This window comes from Notechis scutatus, chromosome 10 (assembly GCF_049901735.1).
Source record: "Notechis scutatus isolate UNSWTSFEM ecotype Mainland chromosome 10, rNotScu1.2, whole genome shotgun sequence".
NCBI classification, from domain to species: domain Eukaryota; kingdom Metazoa; phylum Chordata; class Lepidosauria; order Squamata; family Elapidae; genus Notechis; species Notechis scutatus.
The window spans coordinates 5,192,907-5,212,221 of record NC_142018.1 but is presented as its reverse complement, the minus strand read 5'-3'; the positions used below and the strand labels follow the sequence as shown (position 1 = coordinate 5,212,221).

General features: G+C 46.1%; 1 protein-coding gene across 1 annotated transcript in view; it reads right to left on the bottom strand.

The window, feature by feature from the left end:
* Positions 1-1,534: 1,534 nt before the first annotated feature.
* The window catches only part of AMOT (angiomotin), a 43,559-nt gene continuing 25,778 nt past the window's right edge, over positions 1,535-19,315 (bottom strand). Inside the window, 9 exon segments of the mRNA XM_087972004.1 lie at positions 1,535-2,817; positions 5,004-5,204; positions 5,207-5,230; positions 6,276-6,508; positions 7,948-8,070; positions 9,349-9,542; positions 11,592-11,741; positions 17,120-17,265; positions 18,469-18,561. Coding sequence (XP_087828130.1) covers positions 2,717-2,817; positions 5,004-5,204; positions 5,207-5,230; positions 6,276-6,508; positions 7,948-8,070; positions 9,349-9,542; positions 11,592-11,741; positions 17,120-17,265; positions 18,469-18,561 — 1,265 coding nt within the window. The 3' untranslated portion in view covers positions 1,535-2,716.

Sequence of the window (19,315 nt, the reverse complement as noted above, 5' to 3'; positions counted from 1 at the left end):
ATGTCCTTTGGGCTTTGCCTAAAGGCAGACTCGCAAGAGAGGGTGACACACCTGGAGCAGGTCAAGCAACCATAGGGGGTGGGGGTGGGGGCTTAGCCTGGATCACACAGACTGGCACAGTCCCTATCTTGATGTCGCCCTGGTATGGTTTGGATGGCAGCATCCAGCTCTTGCTCCCAGTGCACCTGAAGGGCTGGAAATAGGTGGAACTACCCAGAACGCGTGCGCGCGCACGCACACACACACACACACACACACAGAGAGAGTGTTTTTGTTTGGCTACTTTTAACTGCTAAGGAAAAAACGAAACTGCTAAGAAGGAAAAAACAAGTATTTTCTTCATACTGTAAATACAGTACAATTACAATTATCATGAGAACTATGTTCTAGACATTGACACACATTCCTACACAGGTACAGAGGAAATATATAGTTGCAAAAAAATGAAAACAACACACATGCAACAGGTTTAGACCTCAGCCGCATCTCCAGGTTCAACATGTTCATGAGCAAAGAAATTGGCATTTCCCAAACAACTCAGCATTCTGGCACCTCCACGCTCACAAGTGTGTTTCTCCTTGGGATTAAAAACTGCAGGGGGAAAAACTACATCGCTTTCCATTACACAACTTTGTATATCCTTGTTTCTATTACCCGAGTTTGTCTTAAACTCTTAGTCTAAAGCTTGGTTGCAGCACAAACCCAAAAGGAGACGGCATCCTGCCTCGACTCATTTTCATTACAAATTGGCTCTGCAGGAGGGAAGAAAGGGGTGCACCCCGACTCCTTCAAGGATCCTGTATAATTCGCCATCTGGATTCTCCTACTCGGTAAAGCAACCTTCCCAAAAAGCCCCCAGAAGAAAAGGTACAGCTATATGATCTCTAGGCTCCCTGATAGTCGAGAATGATTGTAAGGAAAAGATTACGGCTTCTTACAAGCAAAGCAAAAGCTCAGCTTTCTTAAAACACACCGAATGTTGGATGCTTAAGGCACTTCTCAGGAGGAAGATTATGTATTTCATGTGCTTTGGCCTTCTCCAAATTAATATTCTGTGAGTGCTGCAAAAAAAAAAAAAAAGGGGGGGGGTGCCTGCTAATTTAAGGAGAATTGCATCCCTCACCCATCCCACTCTTGTGTAAATCCAGAAACAGTGGGGTATTTAGCAGCACATGACCCCCCCTCCCACCTTTCTGACTCCTGAGGGGATGCCAGGAAAAGCACCCAATGCAACAGGCCAGCCACTAAAAGGCTCCTCTTCAGGGAGGAGAGAGTAAAAGCCCAGTCAAAGGCTTAAAACAGATGTGCAAAGATTACAAAACTTGCTCTTTTCAGCGAAGTCCCCCAATTTAATATCCATCAATCTGGGGTCTATTTGGACAATCATTAACATTGAATAAATGTACTTCTACTAGAAATTAAATGTAAACACTAGAATGTACTTCTGTAGTGTTGATTACCCTAAAATCAAAATTTACTAAATTCCCAAAGTATACTGGTGTGGCTGGAAGTACGGGCTGGGGAACAGAAAACCTTGAAGTTTAATATCTATTTTTATTTTATTTTATTGTGAGGAAAGGAGCATTTCAGAAAATTACAAGTGTTTTCATCCACCGTTTACTATTTCTGAAAATACTGACCCTGCTGTAAATATTGCCTCAAGTAAGGCACTAAATCAGGGCTCTTCAAACTTGGCAGCTTTAAGACTTGTGGACTTCAACTCCCAGAATTCCTCCTCCAGCATGTTAACTCTGGAATTCTGGGAGTTGAAGTCCACAAGTCTTAAATCTGCCAAGTTTGAAAGCCCTTGCACTAAATCATAGTATACAAGGATTTAGAGATACAGTCAAACCATTTGGGAATGAAAAAGTGGAAAATGGAACACAGAAAAAGAAAAAGAAAAAAGGCCTTTTAGCCTGGTTTCATAAAGATTCTCCTCTTTGGTGTCCAGAGATTGCCTCGGAGCCTCCATCGAGCCCGTCTGGTGGAACAATCCGGCTCCCTCGGGACTGGCTTCCTCTCGGGCTTTGTCCTCCAAAACTGGACAGTGGATATTATTCCTTATCATGATGCTCATATGAAAATGACACCCCTAAAACTTTGCCAGACCTCTCATCAGACAAGACATGAACATTAAAGGAACAACATTCTAAGTACGGGCACATTGTGAAAGTCTTTTTGTCTGGATATTTTTTTTTTCTCCAGTTCTGGAATGTTTTACAAAAATGGGACATTCATCTTGGGAGGAAAACATAGAAAAAGTTTCCCTTCACCTCTTGGAGGCTCAAAGATTTCGAGGAAACCGGAAACTTTTGCAAATTTAATACTCAAAACATGGCAGCACCATTGCCCGTCTCCTGCAAAAATGGCGGGCTTGGAAAGGCATTATGGATTTCCAGAGAGCTAACAAGTTTCTCTTAAATACAAACTTTTTAAAAAATACTGTAATTTTAAAAATTTAGTGCATTTAAGACCTTGGTTTACTTTCATCCAGCTGCTACCAGATCCAGTAATTTTAAAAAAAGGTAAGGAAAAAAATTCTTAATCTAGTTTAATAATTTTGGAACAAATTATAAGTTAAGTTGTTCATCACTTTGAGAGAAAAGTATATACACAAATAACAAAAGAAGGTTCCTTTATGAGACAGTAACTGTAATTTCTATCTTTAAAAAGTATCTGAAGAAATTATTCTTGCTATGTTTTCAGCATGTTCTGTTCAGATAAGATACTCCACCATTTCTGCATCTTTGAGGTCCTGCCCCAAATTCTGAGGTGGGTTTTTCCGTTCTAGGGTGCTGGAATGGAAAATGGAGCCATCTGCAGATAAGAGAAGAAGAAGGCAAAGTATCACCATGATTAAACGTAAAAAGGATGGTGAAAAAACTGCTCTTGAAATCAACGGGCAAAACATTTGTCATTTATGACCAGGTTTCACTGGCCGTCTATCTAGCCAACCCTTTTAACATGAACGCCAGTTGTTGGGAAGAGGGGGTCTAAATGGCTTTACTTGGATCCCCTTAGTTAGTATGAGCTTCAATTAGAATAGAGTGCTGGAAGGGACCTTGGAGGTCTTCTAGTCCAACCCCCTGCTCAAGCAGGAGACCCTATACTGTTTCAGATAGGTGGCTGTCCAGTCTTTTCTTAAAATAAAATAAAAAAACCACTGATGAAGCACCCACAACTTCTGGTGGCAGACTGTTCCACTGGTTAATCGTTCTCACTGTTAAGAAGTTTCTCCATAATTCCAGGTTGCTTCTCTCCTTGATTAGTTTCCATCCATTGTCTTTTGTCATCCCTTCTGGTGCTTTGGAAAATAAGTTGACCCCTTCCTCTTTGTGGCAGCCCCTCAAATACTGGAATGCTACTATCAGGTCACCCCTAGTCCTTTATTTCTCTAAACTGGCCAATTCCTGCAGCCGTTCTTCCTACGTTTTAGTTTCCAGGCCTTTGATCATTTTAATTGCTCTTTGCACTTCTTCCAAAGTCTCAACGTCTTTTTTGTAATGTGGTGACCAAAACTGGATACAATACTCTAGGTGTGGTCTTATTAAGGTTTTATAAAGCTGTACTAATACTCCGTACCTTTGCCTCTGTTTATACAACCAAGGATTGTATTAGCTTTTCTGGCTCTCGTATAAGAGATCATCCACTAGGATTCCAAGGTCCCTCTCACAGTTACTGAAGGCAGGCTCGCCCAGTCTGTACTTGGACCTTTGGTTTTTCCTGCCTAAGTGTAAAACCTTGCCTTTCTCTACATTAAATTTCATGTTGTTGGGTAGGGCTCATTGTTCAAGTCTATCAAGATCTTTTTGGATTCTGAGCTTTTCTTCTGGAGTGTTGGCTATTCCTGCCAGTTTGGTGTCGTCTGCAAATTGGATGCGTCCCCCTTCTCTTCCCTCATCTGAGTCATTTATGAAGATGTTGAAGAGTCCTGGGCCTAAGACAGAACCTCGTGGTACCCCACTGCTTACTTCCCTCCCTATGGATGCAGTACCATTAAGGACTACTCGTTGAGTATGGTTCGTCAGCCAGTTACAAATCCATCTGATGGTGATGCTGTCTATCCCACTTTCTTCTAGCTTACCAAGAAGCAGGTTGGGGTCTACTTTGTCAAATGCCTTGCTGAAGTCCCGCCCAACAAAGAGGACGCGGGGGATTGTGCAATGAGGAGAGCAGTGACACCGTCCTGCTTGACCTCTTGGAAGGGCTTCAATACTAATACAGCGGCATTGACTGTCTGAGGCCTGAGTGGCTCAGAGGGGAGGGTCTAGCATGCTCCGTGCTGCCATGCCCATTTTCTGGGGCTGTCAAAACCAGAAACCCTGCCAGCTTCCAGCATCCTCCAGATGGAATGAAACTAACAGGGACTCCTCATTATCGACTGAAGTCATGCTGGTGATTAGGAAGGAACTTTGCAATCCATTCCCACATTGATGATCTTATGTCTATAAAGCAAAGGAAAGCTGAAGTTCGATCGTAAGCACCAGGGTGCTTTCTCTTAGTGACCACTCTGCTTAATGACCGAGTTAATTCCCACCCAGCCAGGGAGGCCTAGAATTCTGGGATCCAAATGCACCATCCTGGGGAGGAGCAGTGCACAGGGGACCAACTCTGTCATCCCTTCACTGCTCCACTCGCACCGGCACTTCTCGACCGAAAGCGTGAAGCCCGCATTCCCCGGAGGGAGAGGCTGCATTCCAGGAGATCAAGAGAACCTGGAAGTGCGGGGAGTTTGGTTGGAAGAGGTTGGAGACGGCTCCTCCCTAGGAGTTCTCAGAGTCGATATTTAATGAGGCAAGTAGCAACTGCATCAGCTTGGCAAGGTTTCTGCCTGCAGGCGAGGAACAATCCAGGGAAGACACTCGGCGCACCTTCCCTGAACTTCAGGCAGCAGCTTTGGGCTGCAGGACTTGCAGGAGGGGAGGAGGCGGCACTGGCCGGTTTGCTCGACCTCCGCCGTGTCCGGTGCTGCAGGCCCAACTCAGAGTAACACCCCTCCGTACCTGATTTATCTGCCCCGTAGGCCAGGTTCACCCCTGGGAGTCTCCCTGGCGTGGGGGGCGCAGGGGAGGCACCAGGGGCCTTGCTCTGCTCACTGCCCCGGTCCGTCTGCGTGCTGCAGTCCCGGCTGCCCGTTTTGGAGTGCACCGAGAGCAACGGTGTGGAGGGAAGAACCGGTGACGGGGTGGAAGGGATGGACTCGAGCGGCATTCCGTTCCCAGCAGAACACCTGGCAGGGAAGAGGGGCAGGTGGTTACTTGGGGTTTGGCTCTGCCGTGGGCCGGGGCCTGGCTGCTGACCCTTGCCCACTCAGCCCTCCGGGGAAGCCACTTTACCAAGCAAGGAAGCATGTGCAGGGCTGAGAAAGGAAGCAGGCGTTGCACCTGCTGGTTGTGTCAATTGCAACCTGCAAGCAGAGCTGAATTTCACATCGGCAGCCTATAAGGAGTCAGGCAGCCGTCAAACGGGCTTTAATCCTCCTCTCTATCCTCAGAGTCTGACAACTTATCCTTAACTTCCCAGATGCCACTCCCAGAAGCCACTTTCAAAATCTTTATTAAAATGTAAATCTTGCAAGTAGCGTCGTTAAAAACATCATGGGGAATAGGAATAAGATCAGCCGCAATATAGGTGAGTTGTGGATTGCCCCGCTCTCTGTGTCATTATGGACATAGATTCCTTCCCATTTTAGGCTTTCTTACTTGATTAATTAAAAAAGGAAAAATTAATTGGAAAAAATTATGTGTAAATTTGGAACACTTTACTCAATCTACATGGAACAAAATTTCATAACTTGTGGCAAATAAATCATGTCGGCCTTTGCTTCAGCTGCCAGAGGCCCACATGCCCCAAATGGCAAGTCTCTACACACAAACACACACACACAGACAGACACCTGGTGGGGACGGTGCAATATTTCATAGCAAATAATAATAATGGAAGTTAGAAACTAAAAATGCACTTCATGTTTTCAGTACATTTTTTTGTGTTTGGTGATTTTAATCAAACTTTATTTACCCTCCAAGATCAAACATATTAGGAGATTGATCTTTCAGTACTAAAATAATACTAAGATACTGGCATTTAGCTCTGAGATTTAAAAGGCATGTAAAAATCATTTCTTTTTCTTTTTTGTTTAAAATAACTTCTGCTTCTTTGGTTAACCTTTCCTCAATAAAATGCAGAGCGCTCACTGTATAATTCTTGCAATTTCTACCTATTGATAAATCTTTTTTTCCTTTGGCTTGTCTATTCAAAGAAAATGAAAGGATCACCTAAACTGCCTTTCCAGCTCTTCTCCTCCCTCTTGTCTTCCAGGATGGGGGTGTTGCTGAGGGTGGAAGAGTGGGAGAGCAAGCCAGAGCCAGCGTTGGAGATGGAGATGAGGGACTTGGCTGGCCGCATGGAGGACAGCTGGTCAGTCTTGCTGGCCTCCTTCCGGGACCGCTGCTGGAGGACCTTGATCATGGCGTCCTTCTCAATGATCTGAGCGTGAAGAGTCTTGATTCTGAAGCGGGGGATATAAAAGAACAGCCTCCTCATTTCAGTCACCCCTGGGCTTCTCGGGTTACAGAAGTTCTCCCAAAGAGTCAGAAAACTGGACCCGTTGGAGTCATCGGCTGGTTGGTGAGAGAGGCCTGCGGGGCTGTAGACCTCAAGCCCTCCTTTCTCTAGACCAGGAAAGCTGCAGGTTCCGAGGCCGACATCCAAGTAATGGAAAGAGGATGTGGGAGGCCCTGAATATGCTGCACTGGTGCGTAAACAAAGGGACTTTCCAGAGAAACCCTGCCAAGCCACATCAGCCTCACTCCCACGTTTCTAGAAAAGGAATTGAACTCACTCTAGGAAAAAAAAACCCAAAAAGGGAGAATACCGAAACTAAACACTAACTCCACCTACAAAAGCAAAAGACGGATCCAGCTCTTTCCCCAGGTGTGATTCTTCTCCCCCACTTGCAAACGGAAAGGCCCGGATCCCTGTCAGAAGGGAGAACCCACCCGGGTAAATTTAGTCAAGGAGCAGAAACGTCAACGATCTCCTTCCTCCTCCTCCTGATTGGAAGAGAAGCTCCTTCGTTGCCAACGTCTTTCCCCGGCACAGGGCTTCTGCCTTTCACCATCCCGAGGATTAAAAACAGGCAGGAGGACCAGATTTCTTTACCCCTCGTTTACGGGATGAAGACACTGCACGCGCACCATTCCCCCAAGAAAGAGCAGAATGGAGGAGAAGGCAGCGCGAGGTTCTCTTTGGGGAATGCACCTCCAAGGGGCCTCTTTGCGGGACTTAACAACCCGGTAGGAGCACAGCAAGCATTGGGTTGCCGTCAACCAGGGGTGTCAAAGTGGATTTCTTCCAGGATCAGCATTGCAATTCTACTCCGTCGGCTGGCCCCGCAGGCCAGATTTAAGCGCCCTGCAGTTCCGGGCCCCGAGTGACACTCCTGCCCTAAACCCATTAAAGGGCTTTCTAGGTCAATGCAATCACCTTAACTGTGCCTGATATAGATATTAACTGGCCCTTTATGCTAGTTAGTCTCTCTACTGTGTGTCAACTCCAACTTGGCCACTTTTCATGCAGAACCTCCTGCGGTGGAATGTAGTCTGGATTCCAGAGAGGGAGGAGGGAGGGAGGGAGGGGCTGCATCCCAGAGGACCAAGAGGCAGTTTAGACAGCTTGGTTGGGAGGAAGAGGGTCAAGACAGCCCCCCCACCCCGGGAAGTTCACAGAGCACACCTTTAATGAGGCAGGTAGTTACTTTAGTTTGGCAAGATTTCTGTCTACAGGTGAGGACCAATAAAAGAAGTATCCCTCTGTAACTCCCTTGGTTTTTGGAGCCTGGCACTTCCTGAGCGGTCAAGAACTCCATGGATTTCCGGGTAATTCAAGAATTCTGGATTTCAGAGTCCCACACGATGCAGAGCGGAAGAATGAAGCGGCTGCCCTTACCTGCCCTCCATGTCCAGGCACCTCCGGTTGGCCAGAAGGATCTCCTCCTCTTCCTTCTGGATGCGAGCTTCCAGGGAGGTGTCATAGCTGGTGTTGGGCGAAGGGCTGATTACGGTGGTGTCCCTGCAAACAGTATTGGATGGAGAGTCAGGGGTCCCTGCTTGGCTTTGGGGCACAGAATCTTCCCATTTACCAGGCAAGAAGGAACCCAACTTGTTCCAGCATCAGCAGATCTGCAAAATGCCGCTGGCTGAATTAGGCCCCTTCCCCTTGGAGAGCAGGGCAAAATAAGATCATCCAAGTTCCCCTGCGAAAGAAATCCCCCATATGCAGAACAAAAAATAGTTGGTCAGATTTTGAGATGCAAGAAAATACGTGTGTCTTTTAGTTTAAAGGTGATGTATGTGGCAAGGGATTTGGCTTATGACTGACCGTAAGGCAGCTTCCGTTACAGGTAATACGGATTTTCTAAACTAGCTAAAGATGGTTTTTTGGGGGCGGACGGTTTGAGGCCGCAAACAACGGTCCAGCAAGGAAGGCTTCCTGATAAACAGGTGCTCAGGTTTGATACAACGGCTGTTCAGAAGGTCCTGCAGAAAGTCAACACTCGGAATAATATCCCTGGGCAGGTACTTAAGGAGCATGTGTGCCGACCAGCCGGCCCCTGTTCTCACAGGCATCTTCAACCTCTCGTTGCATCAGGCCATGGTTCCATCCTGTTTTAAGACTGCTCTCATTCTACCAGCGACCCCCCAAAATCTGTAATCGCGTCCAGGTGCTTTCACTTCCATTATGATGAAGTGTTTTGAGAGATATGGTTTCACGCCTTCCCCCTAACATTTGACTCGTTACGGTTGGCCTATCGGAAGAACCTCTCTGTAGATCAGGGGTGTCCAACCTTGGCAACTTTAAGACTTGTGGACTTCAACTCCCAGAGTTCCTCAGCCAGCAAAGCTGGCTGAGGAACTCTGGGAGTTGAAGTCCACAAGTCTTAAAGTTGCCAAGGTTGGACACCCCTGCTGTAGATGATGCTTCTTTTTGGTGGGAGGGTGGGGAATGAATGAGGATATATGTTTAAAAGGGGATATAAATTGGAGTCAGCATAATAAGTTATAGACTAGAAGTGGGAAGGAAGAACTTGGGTAAATACTTCCGTTATTACATGCTCAAAATGTATCGTATTAATTGGAAACTGGATTTTCCCCAACTATCAATTATCTCCTTAATTCTCTTTGGGTTTGATCTGCCTGGATGAAATTGGAAGGGTTGGTGGTTATGTGAGCATTCTGCAAGCTGCACATTTCTCCTGTCAGATTTTATATGATTTTTGTTTTGCAATGTTGTCTCAATGCGTGTGTGTGTGTGTGTTGTGTGTCCATCCATGTGCACACTCGTAATTACCGGTGAGCCGCCACAGTGGCTGCCGCATCCAGCGCGAATTGACGCATGACGCTTTCCTCCAGATACTTCTGCTCCCACTTTGTCATGTCCGCCTCCAGAGCCAGAATCCGCTCCTCCTTCTCACGCAAGAGCTCCATCAGGGCGCCAGCGTTGTACTCGGAGGCGGCGTTGCCCGTCTGAGAGCTTCCCTGGCGCTGGCAGGAAAAGGCAACAGAACAAGCACACTGAGAAGCGTGCAGAGCGGTAGCAAAAGGGGGGTGCCCCTTGGGAAGTCGAGGTGGGGAGAGGGACACACGAATGACCCTGGACTGGGGGGGCCTCCACAGTCCCTGGCAATTCCAGCCGTCTCCCCTGAGCAGCGAGTGAGCGGTTTACTCTCTCCACTTGGCCAGGAAGTTCCACCCCTCACGTTCTCCAAGGTGGCAACAACCACGGGGTGCCCCAGGTGGCGACTCTCTGGCAACAGTCAAAATCCAACCCACCCCCCCACCTGGTGACAAAGGGTCTCAAAGGTCAAGGCAGGAACAAGGTTCCTATTTAGGGTAGCCACACAGCATCTATCACACCCCAGATAAAGCAAAATGAAACAATCGCTATGAAATAAATGAATGAAAAAAGGATCCCAATGTTGCAAGAGATTTTGAAATCGTGGGAGCTTTTCTTTCTTGCATTTGGAGATGAGATTGCAGGAAGTTCAAAAAAGATTTGATTATCCTGCAAGTGGTAGAATTACTTTAAAAATATAAAACATTTCCATTTTTATTGTGCATGACACATGGATTTGGCAACTCCTCCAGTTAAAGTAAAGCTTCCAGCCTGGCTCCTGGTGAAATCACGAAGAGGGTTGACTCTGCCTTCTCTGGCAAGTCCTCTTTTTTAAAGCTCTCTCTATTCCAGCCTAGAACCCAGAGCACTGCTGGTGCTCCTCCATCCATGTCCAGCCCCATTGAACTTCCTGGGGGATGGCCAAAATTATCTCAAGAGCTGGCACTTCTCCGGTTTTTCCAGTCTGAAGGAAAAAAGGCTTTCGGTTTTCCAAAAAGAGCCCTTGACCAATCAGCTCCAGCCCCTCGATGTGCCCAGACTGGACTAAGGTACCATGCCCTACAGGGGGTTGCCCTTGAAGATGCTCCGGTTGGTGCAAAATGCAGCAGGGAAGGCGGTCAGAGGTGACACCTCTGCTCCCCAAGCTGCAGGGTTGTTGCCAAGCCAGTTCCCGGGTCCAGTCTGAAGGGCTGGTATTGACCCTGAAAGCCCTTCACGGCATGGGGCCCGTTCATTTGAGGGAGCGGCATCTCTCCCAGGTTCTATCAGGTCTGCCACATGGCATCCGGGGACCCAGGAGACCTGCCTTCCCTGGGGTAGCATCCTCCTTGGGGTACATCCTTCCCCCTGAAATCAGATTCCTCCCCTCCCTTTTGACCTTAGGGGAGGACGGACCTCAAGAGCTGGCGAGGTCATCAGGCCTGGGCTGCCCAGGGAACCGGAGACAGGTTCAGATGGCTCCGTTTGGTGGTCCTGTCTCTGACGGGGGTGGTGGTGGTGTTTACAGATTTGTTTATACCAGTGGCCCCCAACCTTTTTTGTACCACAGCCCAATACAAAATGTACAAAATGATCCATGGACCGGTACCGGCATCAGCACGTACGACCAAGGCAAGGCGAGCCGAGCGAGCGGCCAGCCAGCCATCCCCCATTTCTCCCTGCCACCTTCAACTCCTCCTTTGTACCTTCTCGCGGTCGATGGGCTTTTCGGGCTCTTTCTTAATCTCCTCCTGAGTAACGCGAGACTCCACCGCCATCGGGATGGCTCTTCGTTCGAAGTCGCCCCCCCCCCTTCAACGAAACTAAGGCGCGAGGATTCCTTCAGCACCCAAACGCCGCTTTCCATCCAACCGACGACCGACAAGCTCACCCGGAAGCACTTTCTCAAGCGCCGTTGAAACAAGATGGCGGCGCCCAAGCAAAATAGGTGGCCCGGTACAAAATGATCCACGGACCGGTACCGGTCCGGGGCCCGGTGGTTGGGGACCACTGGTTTATACCATTTATTTCTTACTGAGGATTATTGCATTTTAAAACATTCGTGGTTTCATCCAATTGTGTGCCACTGAGAGTCGCTTTGGGTGAAGTGGGTGGCTGCCCCAATTTGATTAACAAACGGCGACTTCTGCGTGGGCTTTTCGGACGCTTCCCAATCGCTGCTGGAGGGGAGCAGGAGTTGCAAACCTGCCTTTATTTACCTGCTGCATGCGAAGCGATTCCAGTTCCCTTTCCAGCCGCGTCCTGAGCCGGTGCTCCAGCTGCTCCCGCTTCTCACAAGCAGCCTGTAGCTGAACCAGCGCCTGCTGCATCTTCTCCACCTTCTCCACGTACACCTGCTTCTTCTTCAGCTGCAGCAAAGGAGGGAGACAGAGGAGAGGGAGAGTTCACACAACTACAATTTTTATCATTTGAGATCTTGCGAGAGTTCAGAAGGCAGCGACTGAACCTCTCACCAGATTTCTAGCCCAAATGGCAGCATCTTGGGGGGAGGAATCGCCTTGTTAAGATCGGCGCAGCTGTGGCGCCTCTTGCCAGGCTCAAAAGACGTTGGGCTGCCTTGAGGCACTGCAGAAAGGGGGGCTGCCCGCCACAGTCCCACCGCAGGCCTTCCAGGTCAGCTGGGAGCCAGGGAGGCCCATGAAACGGTAATGGAGGAGACGCCCCGGAGCCCAAGAGGGACGAGTCCTGCTCTGGGAGAACGACATCCAAAGTTAAACAATACAAGAGCCCGATTTGCTTTCAAAAGGGGTCTGGAAAAGATTAGGGAAGCTGAGGAGAGCCAGGAAAGAAAGGAAAACACCCAAGTTACAGGATACAAGCAAGCCGGGGGCCTCCGACAGGCATCTCTGCCGAAAAACAGCTTAGCTAAGCACACCTTCCTCACCAAACGTCCTCAACAATTACCAGCTCAGAAACATATAAATAAAGAAACTTTAATCAAACTTTCTATAACAGCTTAATCCCTGCTATCAGTTTAACCAGAGATCTTCCAAATTCACTTTTCGTTTTCAATTTGTCTGGGATTATACCATAAATCCAACACGGGGACGGTGGTTTTAATGTTTGGTTGTCAGGCTGCTGGACCTCGCCTTCTCCTGGCACAGCACGATGGAGGTTGGTTCTCCTTCACAGAGGAGCTTTCACATAGGTTGCCAGGAAGAAGGGAGGCCTTCACCTCTGGCAGAGTTTCCACCCCAAACACAATTAGAAGTACAAGATAGCAGCCCTTCCACGCGGGACGGCATCTCATCTGCCTGAGATGGAAGCAGGACGGTTGTCTCCCTTCCAAGACTTCTCCTCCTTTTCTAAGCAGCTGTGAACAATCCCGCCTTCCCCCCCCCCACAACGTAAAGTGAGCTGCTAAGGACGGGCTGCTTGGTGGGGGGGGGCAACGACGGCTACAGCTGGAGCCCAGCCCTGCAGCATCTCATTCCCACAGAAAACCTGGCATATTTTGCAAGCTACACTGAAAAGTGGTATGAACTTTGCCAAAATCGTCATGGATACAGCAGAGAGTGGCGGAAACAGCCACTCAAATCTGGGCTCTTCTGTGTCTCACGTAAGGGAAGACAAGGCATCCCATTCAGGAAGTCCCCAGAAAGGAATTCTCCGAGCTACGAGTCCTGGTCTTGGTGTCGCAGAGGCAGCGCCTCCAACCCGATGACTCCCCTCTTTAAGGGAAGGGAAGCGCAGTAACAGCACAGAACCTGCTCAGCCAGCAGAAAATTCCGGGAGGCTGTGGGCCCCAAAACAAGGAAGCTAAGCGCATGGCCGACTTTCCCTTTACAAAAATGCAAGCTAACAAATTCTGGGAGAGGCATAGAGAACCGATGCTCAGGTTGCGCAGAGCAAAGAACCGGCAACTGGATCAGTTCCTAGGAACCTCTCTGAGTAGAGAGAGGACCAGAGATGGCCCACATGGGCTCCAGGTGGCTGCTTCTGATGAGGAAGGCTCAGTGGTTTTCCACCAGTTTGACTGACAGGAAATGACGGCTTCAGCCATCTTGTTTATAGCCGTGGCAGGACTCTTTAAAGGCATCAAAGCTCACCAATCTCACTTTTTCACACTTTCAAGAGTTGCCTTTTAACCACCTTAAAGCTATGAAAGTGTTCCTCAGAATGACAGGTATTCATCAGGTGAACTTATCTTTCACTCTGAACAGAAAAAGGGCTAATTATATATTAAGGAACATAAAAGAATTTGAAATAAACAGCAAAAAAAAACTGAATGAGATTTTGATCTAAGAAAGTTATAAATGGATTAAGAGGCCAGATAAATTAGGAATATTGACATCTACTATAAGATTTTGGATTTAACAAAGAAAAATAAAGGGTTTCCTGTGGGAAAGAGACATTTTGGCTAGCCTGACTATTGCAACTCATAACAAAAATAAGTGATGATTTTAGAATAGGACAGTAGAAGAGACAAAACATTTTAAGCAGAAGAAAAAAAAAGTGTGTGTGTATGTGTGTGTGTGTGTGTGTATATGTGTGTGTGGATCTTTGGTTATTCGGGTTTTCTCCCGCGTAAGATTGGAAGTATCTAGGCAACGTTTCATGAAGTCTCATTCATCATCTTCAGGCTTGTGTCTTCGGCTCTGTGCTTCTCAGAGACAATACAGAAGCCTGATGATGGCAGATGAGATTCTGCCAAAACGTTGCTACAACTTTAAAAGCACAACTACAATGACGTGGGAAAATACCTGAACAAAGCTGAATGCCATACATGTAAGTACCTTGAAAACTTGAGAAAACATATAAATATAAATATAAATAATATAAATATAAATATAAATATAAATATAAATATAAATATAAATATAAATATAAATATAAATATAAATATAAATAATATAAATATAAATATAAATATAAATATAGATATAGATATAAATAAACAAACCTGGGCTTCTGGCCAGTCAATATCAGGACTTACAATGACACAAAATGTCATAACATCCAAAATATTAAAGATGATCTTTGAATAAGGGGGCCATAAATTAGTATCTTATAATATCAACACTGTCATTAATGATACCTATCAACAAACTAAAATACATTAATGAAGGAATGTCAGATGGGGAACAATTTTATCTGACAAGGCAGAGAAAGTACCAAAAGAGGAACTATAAGTGAAGGGCCAAGAGATCCTTGACTTACGACCACAATGGAGCCCAACATTTCCACTGCGATGCAAGACAGTTATGTGATTTTCCCCCTATTTTGCGACCTTTCTCGTCACAGGTGCTGAGTGAAGCACTGCAGCTGTTAAATTAATAACAGGGCTGTTAAGTGATTCTGGTGCCTCCACTGACTTTGCTTGTCCCCGTGACCCCCGGGGACACGGCAGCCATCATAAAAATATGCCAACTGACAAGTGCCCAGATTCTGATCCCATGACCACAGGGAGGCTGCACCGTTTGCAAGTAAGAAAAAAGGAAGCGACTTCATAAGTCACTTCTTTCAGTGCCCTTGTAACTATAAACAGTCATTGGACGAATGGTTGGAGATCAATGACCTTTTACTGGATATACAAAAGAAACTTTTACTGAAGTTTTAAAAATTAAACAGAAAATACAAGGGAATGACCTAGAAAACGTGTTCTTATTAGATGTACAATAGAGACTTTGTTGAAGAAATCTGTGCAATGGGATAAAGAGGAATTGAGAAATTAAATCCCACAACAATATTTGAATGAATTAAAGGTTAAGATTGTCTGAAGTGAAAGCAAGGAATATAAAGTTGGTTTATGTGATCAAGATAAAATAAGAAATGAATATGCTCACTCTAAAGTTGAAGGAGAAAGAAGACTCGGAATATTTTTTAATTTGGCACAAATGGTATGATTGGATAATGAATAGAAATAAGAAACAAGATGTGAAGATTAATTTGTAAGAGACTTCAAGAAAATGAATTGTAGATATGTAGAGTATATAAGAATATAATTATTGATAAGGATGTTAATTAGATATTGACAAATGTATATGTAACGTATTAAGATTTGTAAGATAAAAACTTTTGTAGGGTGTCAAAAATGCTGTTGAAAATATGATTTGAGTTGTAATGATGGAAATACAATAAAAATATATTTTTTAAAAATGTTATGTTTGGCTATTCTTTTTGGACTTTCTGCTGATACCAGGACTGCAAAGATTATGCTTTTTGAAAAGATAAATTTTTGTAACCTTAGAGGGGATGAAGCTAAACATTTTAAGCGTCTTATAAATAAATGAGGCAGGCAGAAAGGAACCAAGAGCATTTTTCACCATTTAAAAAAGTGGGAGCTTCTTTAAATAAATTAATGGAAGGCTTTTGTGTTCCTTCTCTTCGGTTACTTAAAGCAATCTTGCAAACCATGGGGAATGAAGAAGTACAGGACAATCCAAAGGTTAGGAACGCTAGAAGGGAATGAAAACTGAATGAAAGGCAGAGAAACAGTACAGAAATAGCTTTTGGAAATTCCAAGTCTTTATAACGAGATTTCTTTCTAATAGGAATAAGTATTGTATATTGGTAAAAGTCAACCTGTTACTGCCTTTAGCAACCACTGAGAGCTTCACTGCTATCCATAGACCTCTCAAATTTCTGGAGGTCTAGTTTGTAGCCCTCACGACAGCAAAATATAAATATATAGGGCTGTTTGTGAGGGAGCCAACCTTACACAGGATCTTACTAGAGCCAGATGCTTGCAATTCATTCCTCTCCAATCTGCTTCAAAATCAGTCCTGGGACTCCACCAGATATTAGACCACCAGTGTATCTATACTAGTAATGGTACTTTAATGTCAAATTACAGACATCGATTTCTACACCAAGTGGGTCTTCTCTTCATCAAAGAAAGCCCATGAGGATTCTCATGCAAGATTTCAGAGGAGGAAGCCAATAATTTCAGCTAAACTTTTTCTCTAATGAAAATTCTTCTTTTGTGCTTTTATGGGACTGCCAAGGAGGAGAAAGAGAAATCACAGAGAACACCAAGAAACCAGACTTGCAACAGATCATTACGAGGAGACGACAATATATTCCCCTATCACCTGAAAATTGGATCTTTCTAGGTCCCATCAGCCCTGCACTTTCTCCAGCCAAAAATCTGGAAAATGTTCCCCTTCTTAAAATGGAAAAACACTACTAAATCACTTTATGGCTTTGAGGAAAGCAAAGCATTGCAGCCCTTCCTATGACCTCACCAAAACATTCTGCAACTTTTTTTTTTCTTCCTTACCAAACTGGATCTCAGGTATTCTCCGCTATCATTGGCTTTTAGAATAGAACAGAGCTGGAAGAGACCTTAGAGGTGCTCTAGTCCAACCCATGCTCGAGCAGGAGAACCTACAGCATCTCAGATTAAAGGGCTGTTCAGTCTCTTAAGAACCTCCAGTGACGGATCACCCACAATTTCTGGAGGCAACTTCTGTTCCACTGGTTAATTGTCCTCCCTGTTAGGAAGTTTCTCCTTAATTCCAGATGTTTTTGTTTTAATCTTGAACCTGAAAAAGTCTCTGGATGCTTGCAATGCACTGATTAATCCTGCAATTTCAAGTAGGCCAGTGGTGCCCTTCTTACTATTAAGACAGCGTTTTTCTCAAATTTGGCAACTTCCCAACTTCCCCGGTCTGCAAGGAGATTGAAGTTCACACATTTTCAGGTCACCAAACGCTGAGAAACACTGTATTAAGGACTCAGTCAAAACTCCAAGGATGCCCGAGAGCAAAATGGGAAGACTTACTTCTTCCTCCAGCTTCACCACCTTGGCCTGCGCGTTGTTCAGGGCCTGGTCCCGGATCTCAATGTGCCTCCGTTGCTCCTCATTAGTTGAGCGAACCCCGGCCAGCTCCACCTCCAGCTTCTCCTTTTCCCGCTGGGTTTCTTTATCTGTGCAGGCAAAGTAGAAGGGGGGGGGGGGGAGAAATACGGCTTTGAGAGTAGAGTTCAGAGGGCGAGCGATGAGCTTTGCAATGAAGGGGAACGTGTTTCAAGCCCATTTTTCAAACAATAATGACGACACTCTGATTGTCATAGGAGGGCATGAATTGCATTTCTTCAATTATGTTTCAGAAAATAAGCAGTAGTAAACAAAGGAACACTCTCTCTCTCTCTCTCTGCGTGTGGTTGTGTATGTTTGCACAGGGCACATAGGTATGTATGATTTGGGATCTCTTCTCTCAGGAAATCCTGTTTGCCAGAATCTGCGAGGAGGATAGGAAACAAGAATTCTTCCCTTCCGATGCTGTCCAGCAGCTGATGGTAGAGGGTCCCTGATGCTCTATTTTCCCTGAAGCCCTCATAGCTGCTTTTACTAACCTCGCCACCAAGAACGGAGAACCCCAAAGCTGCCGGGAAGAGTATGTGGCTGCCTCTTGGCAGAAATGGAAGATGACCTGATCTAGTTCTAGGCAAGTTCGTTCCGTTCTGCTTCCAGCATCTGGCATCAATCAACAGCTTTCCCACATTATTTCTACATTATAAGGAAGAGCAAAGCAAAGGCTGATGGGAGGCCTTTGCCCTCCCACCCACATGGTCCACTGTGCACAATGACCCCTCCAGAGTTCTGCCCTTTGAGACCGGCAGGCAGAGATGGCGGGACAGCAGAACCACCAGGGAGCATGACGCATCCAGCCCGCAGGCCAGGAGTCTGACAGCCCTGAGACAGAGCATCAGCAAAGGAAGTGTTGCGTGACACTTGACGTCATTTTTGAGGTTCAAAATGTTTTGCCCAGTTAAAGGTTATGGACAAAAGGGTTTGAGCTGTATATTGACCGTTCTAAATCAACGGTCTCAGCCCAACAGGTGAACCTCAGCATGAGGAAGGGGGAAAGCAAGTTGGCTCAGAACGCCTTGTGATTTCCCAATATACCTGGCCTTCCCCTCCAGGCAGCCGAACACAGCAGAGCAGGAATGGCAGCTGAAATGTCTAAGTGAATACGAGAAGGAGTTCTCTTACTAGCAGGAGACCAAGATTCCTTGTTCCCAGCTCTCACCAACTTCCCCTGTTCTCCTGGGAATTTCTCAAGCCTACTTTCTTCTGCTTTCAGCGCTTTGCAAAACAATTAACCACAGGAAATGTGATGGACTCACTTTGTGCGAAGAGCTGGGAGATGGTTTTCCTGTTATCCTCTGTGCCCTCAAATTCTTTCTCTGCAAGTTGCTTATTAGCGCTATCCATACGCTCTGCAAAGGAAGGAGAAAGGCTGGGGTCATTGAACTGTTAGGGCTGATCCATTAACCGTCCTACCCCACGTGTGTCATCCCTCCTGCCACCTTGCACGAGTGCCTAGCGAGGGGGGCTGGACGGAGAGAAAGAAAGCGACTGCAGCCCAAGTCACCCAGTGAACTTCCAGGGCTGAAGAGGAGTTGGAACACGGGTCTTCCTTGGTTGTCCTGGACTTGCTCATCCCTAACCCAAGGGCTCTATGGAAAGCTACCCAAGCAGTTAACCTTTCATGCCATTCAACGAAGGAGACAGTATTTCACCCTCTAATCTACATTTAAGAGCTGCAAGGTCAGGCAAAACTCTAAAAAAATGAGCAATGGCACATGAATATACCGTATATATGGATATACAGGGCATTCAGAAAGAAATCAGTAATCGTTCAGAGTTTGTTCCTTACAGTCTGGGGGTCCTTCGTGCGCTTTTTTTTGCACATGAAGGACCCTCAGACTGTAAGGAATAAACTCTATGTGCTTTTTTTTTTTTTGCAAACTCCAAGCAGGCTTTCATGTGTTTTGCACTGAGGAGGAGAGGCCCCTCCGCCGTAAAGCCCAGATTGGTGGACTGCTGCAGTGATGGTTGTCCTTCTGTCCCATCTCTACACAGGATCTCTGGGGCTCACTCAGAGTGACCTCCAGGGCCTTGGTCATTTCTCTTACTAAGGCCCTTCTCCCCAGATTGCTCCGTTTGACCGGGCGGCCAGCTCTTGGGAGA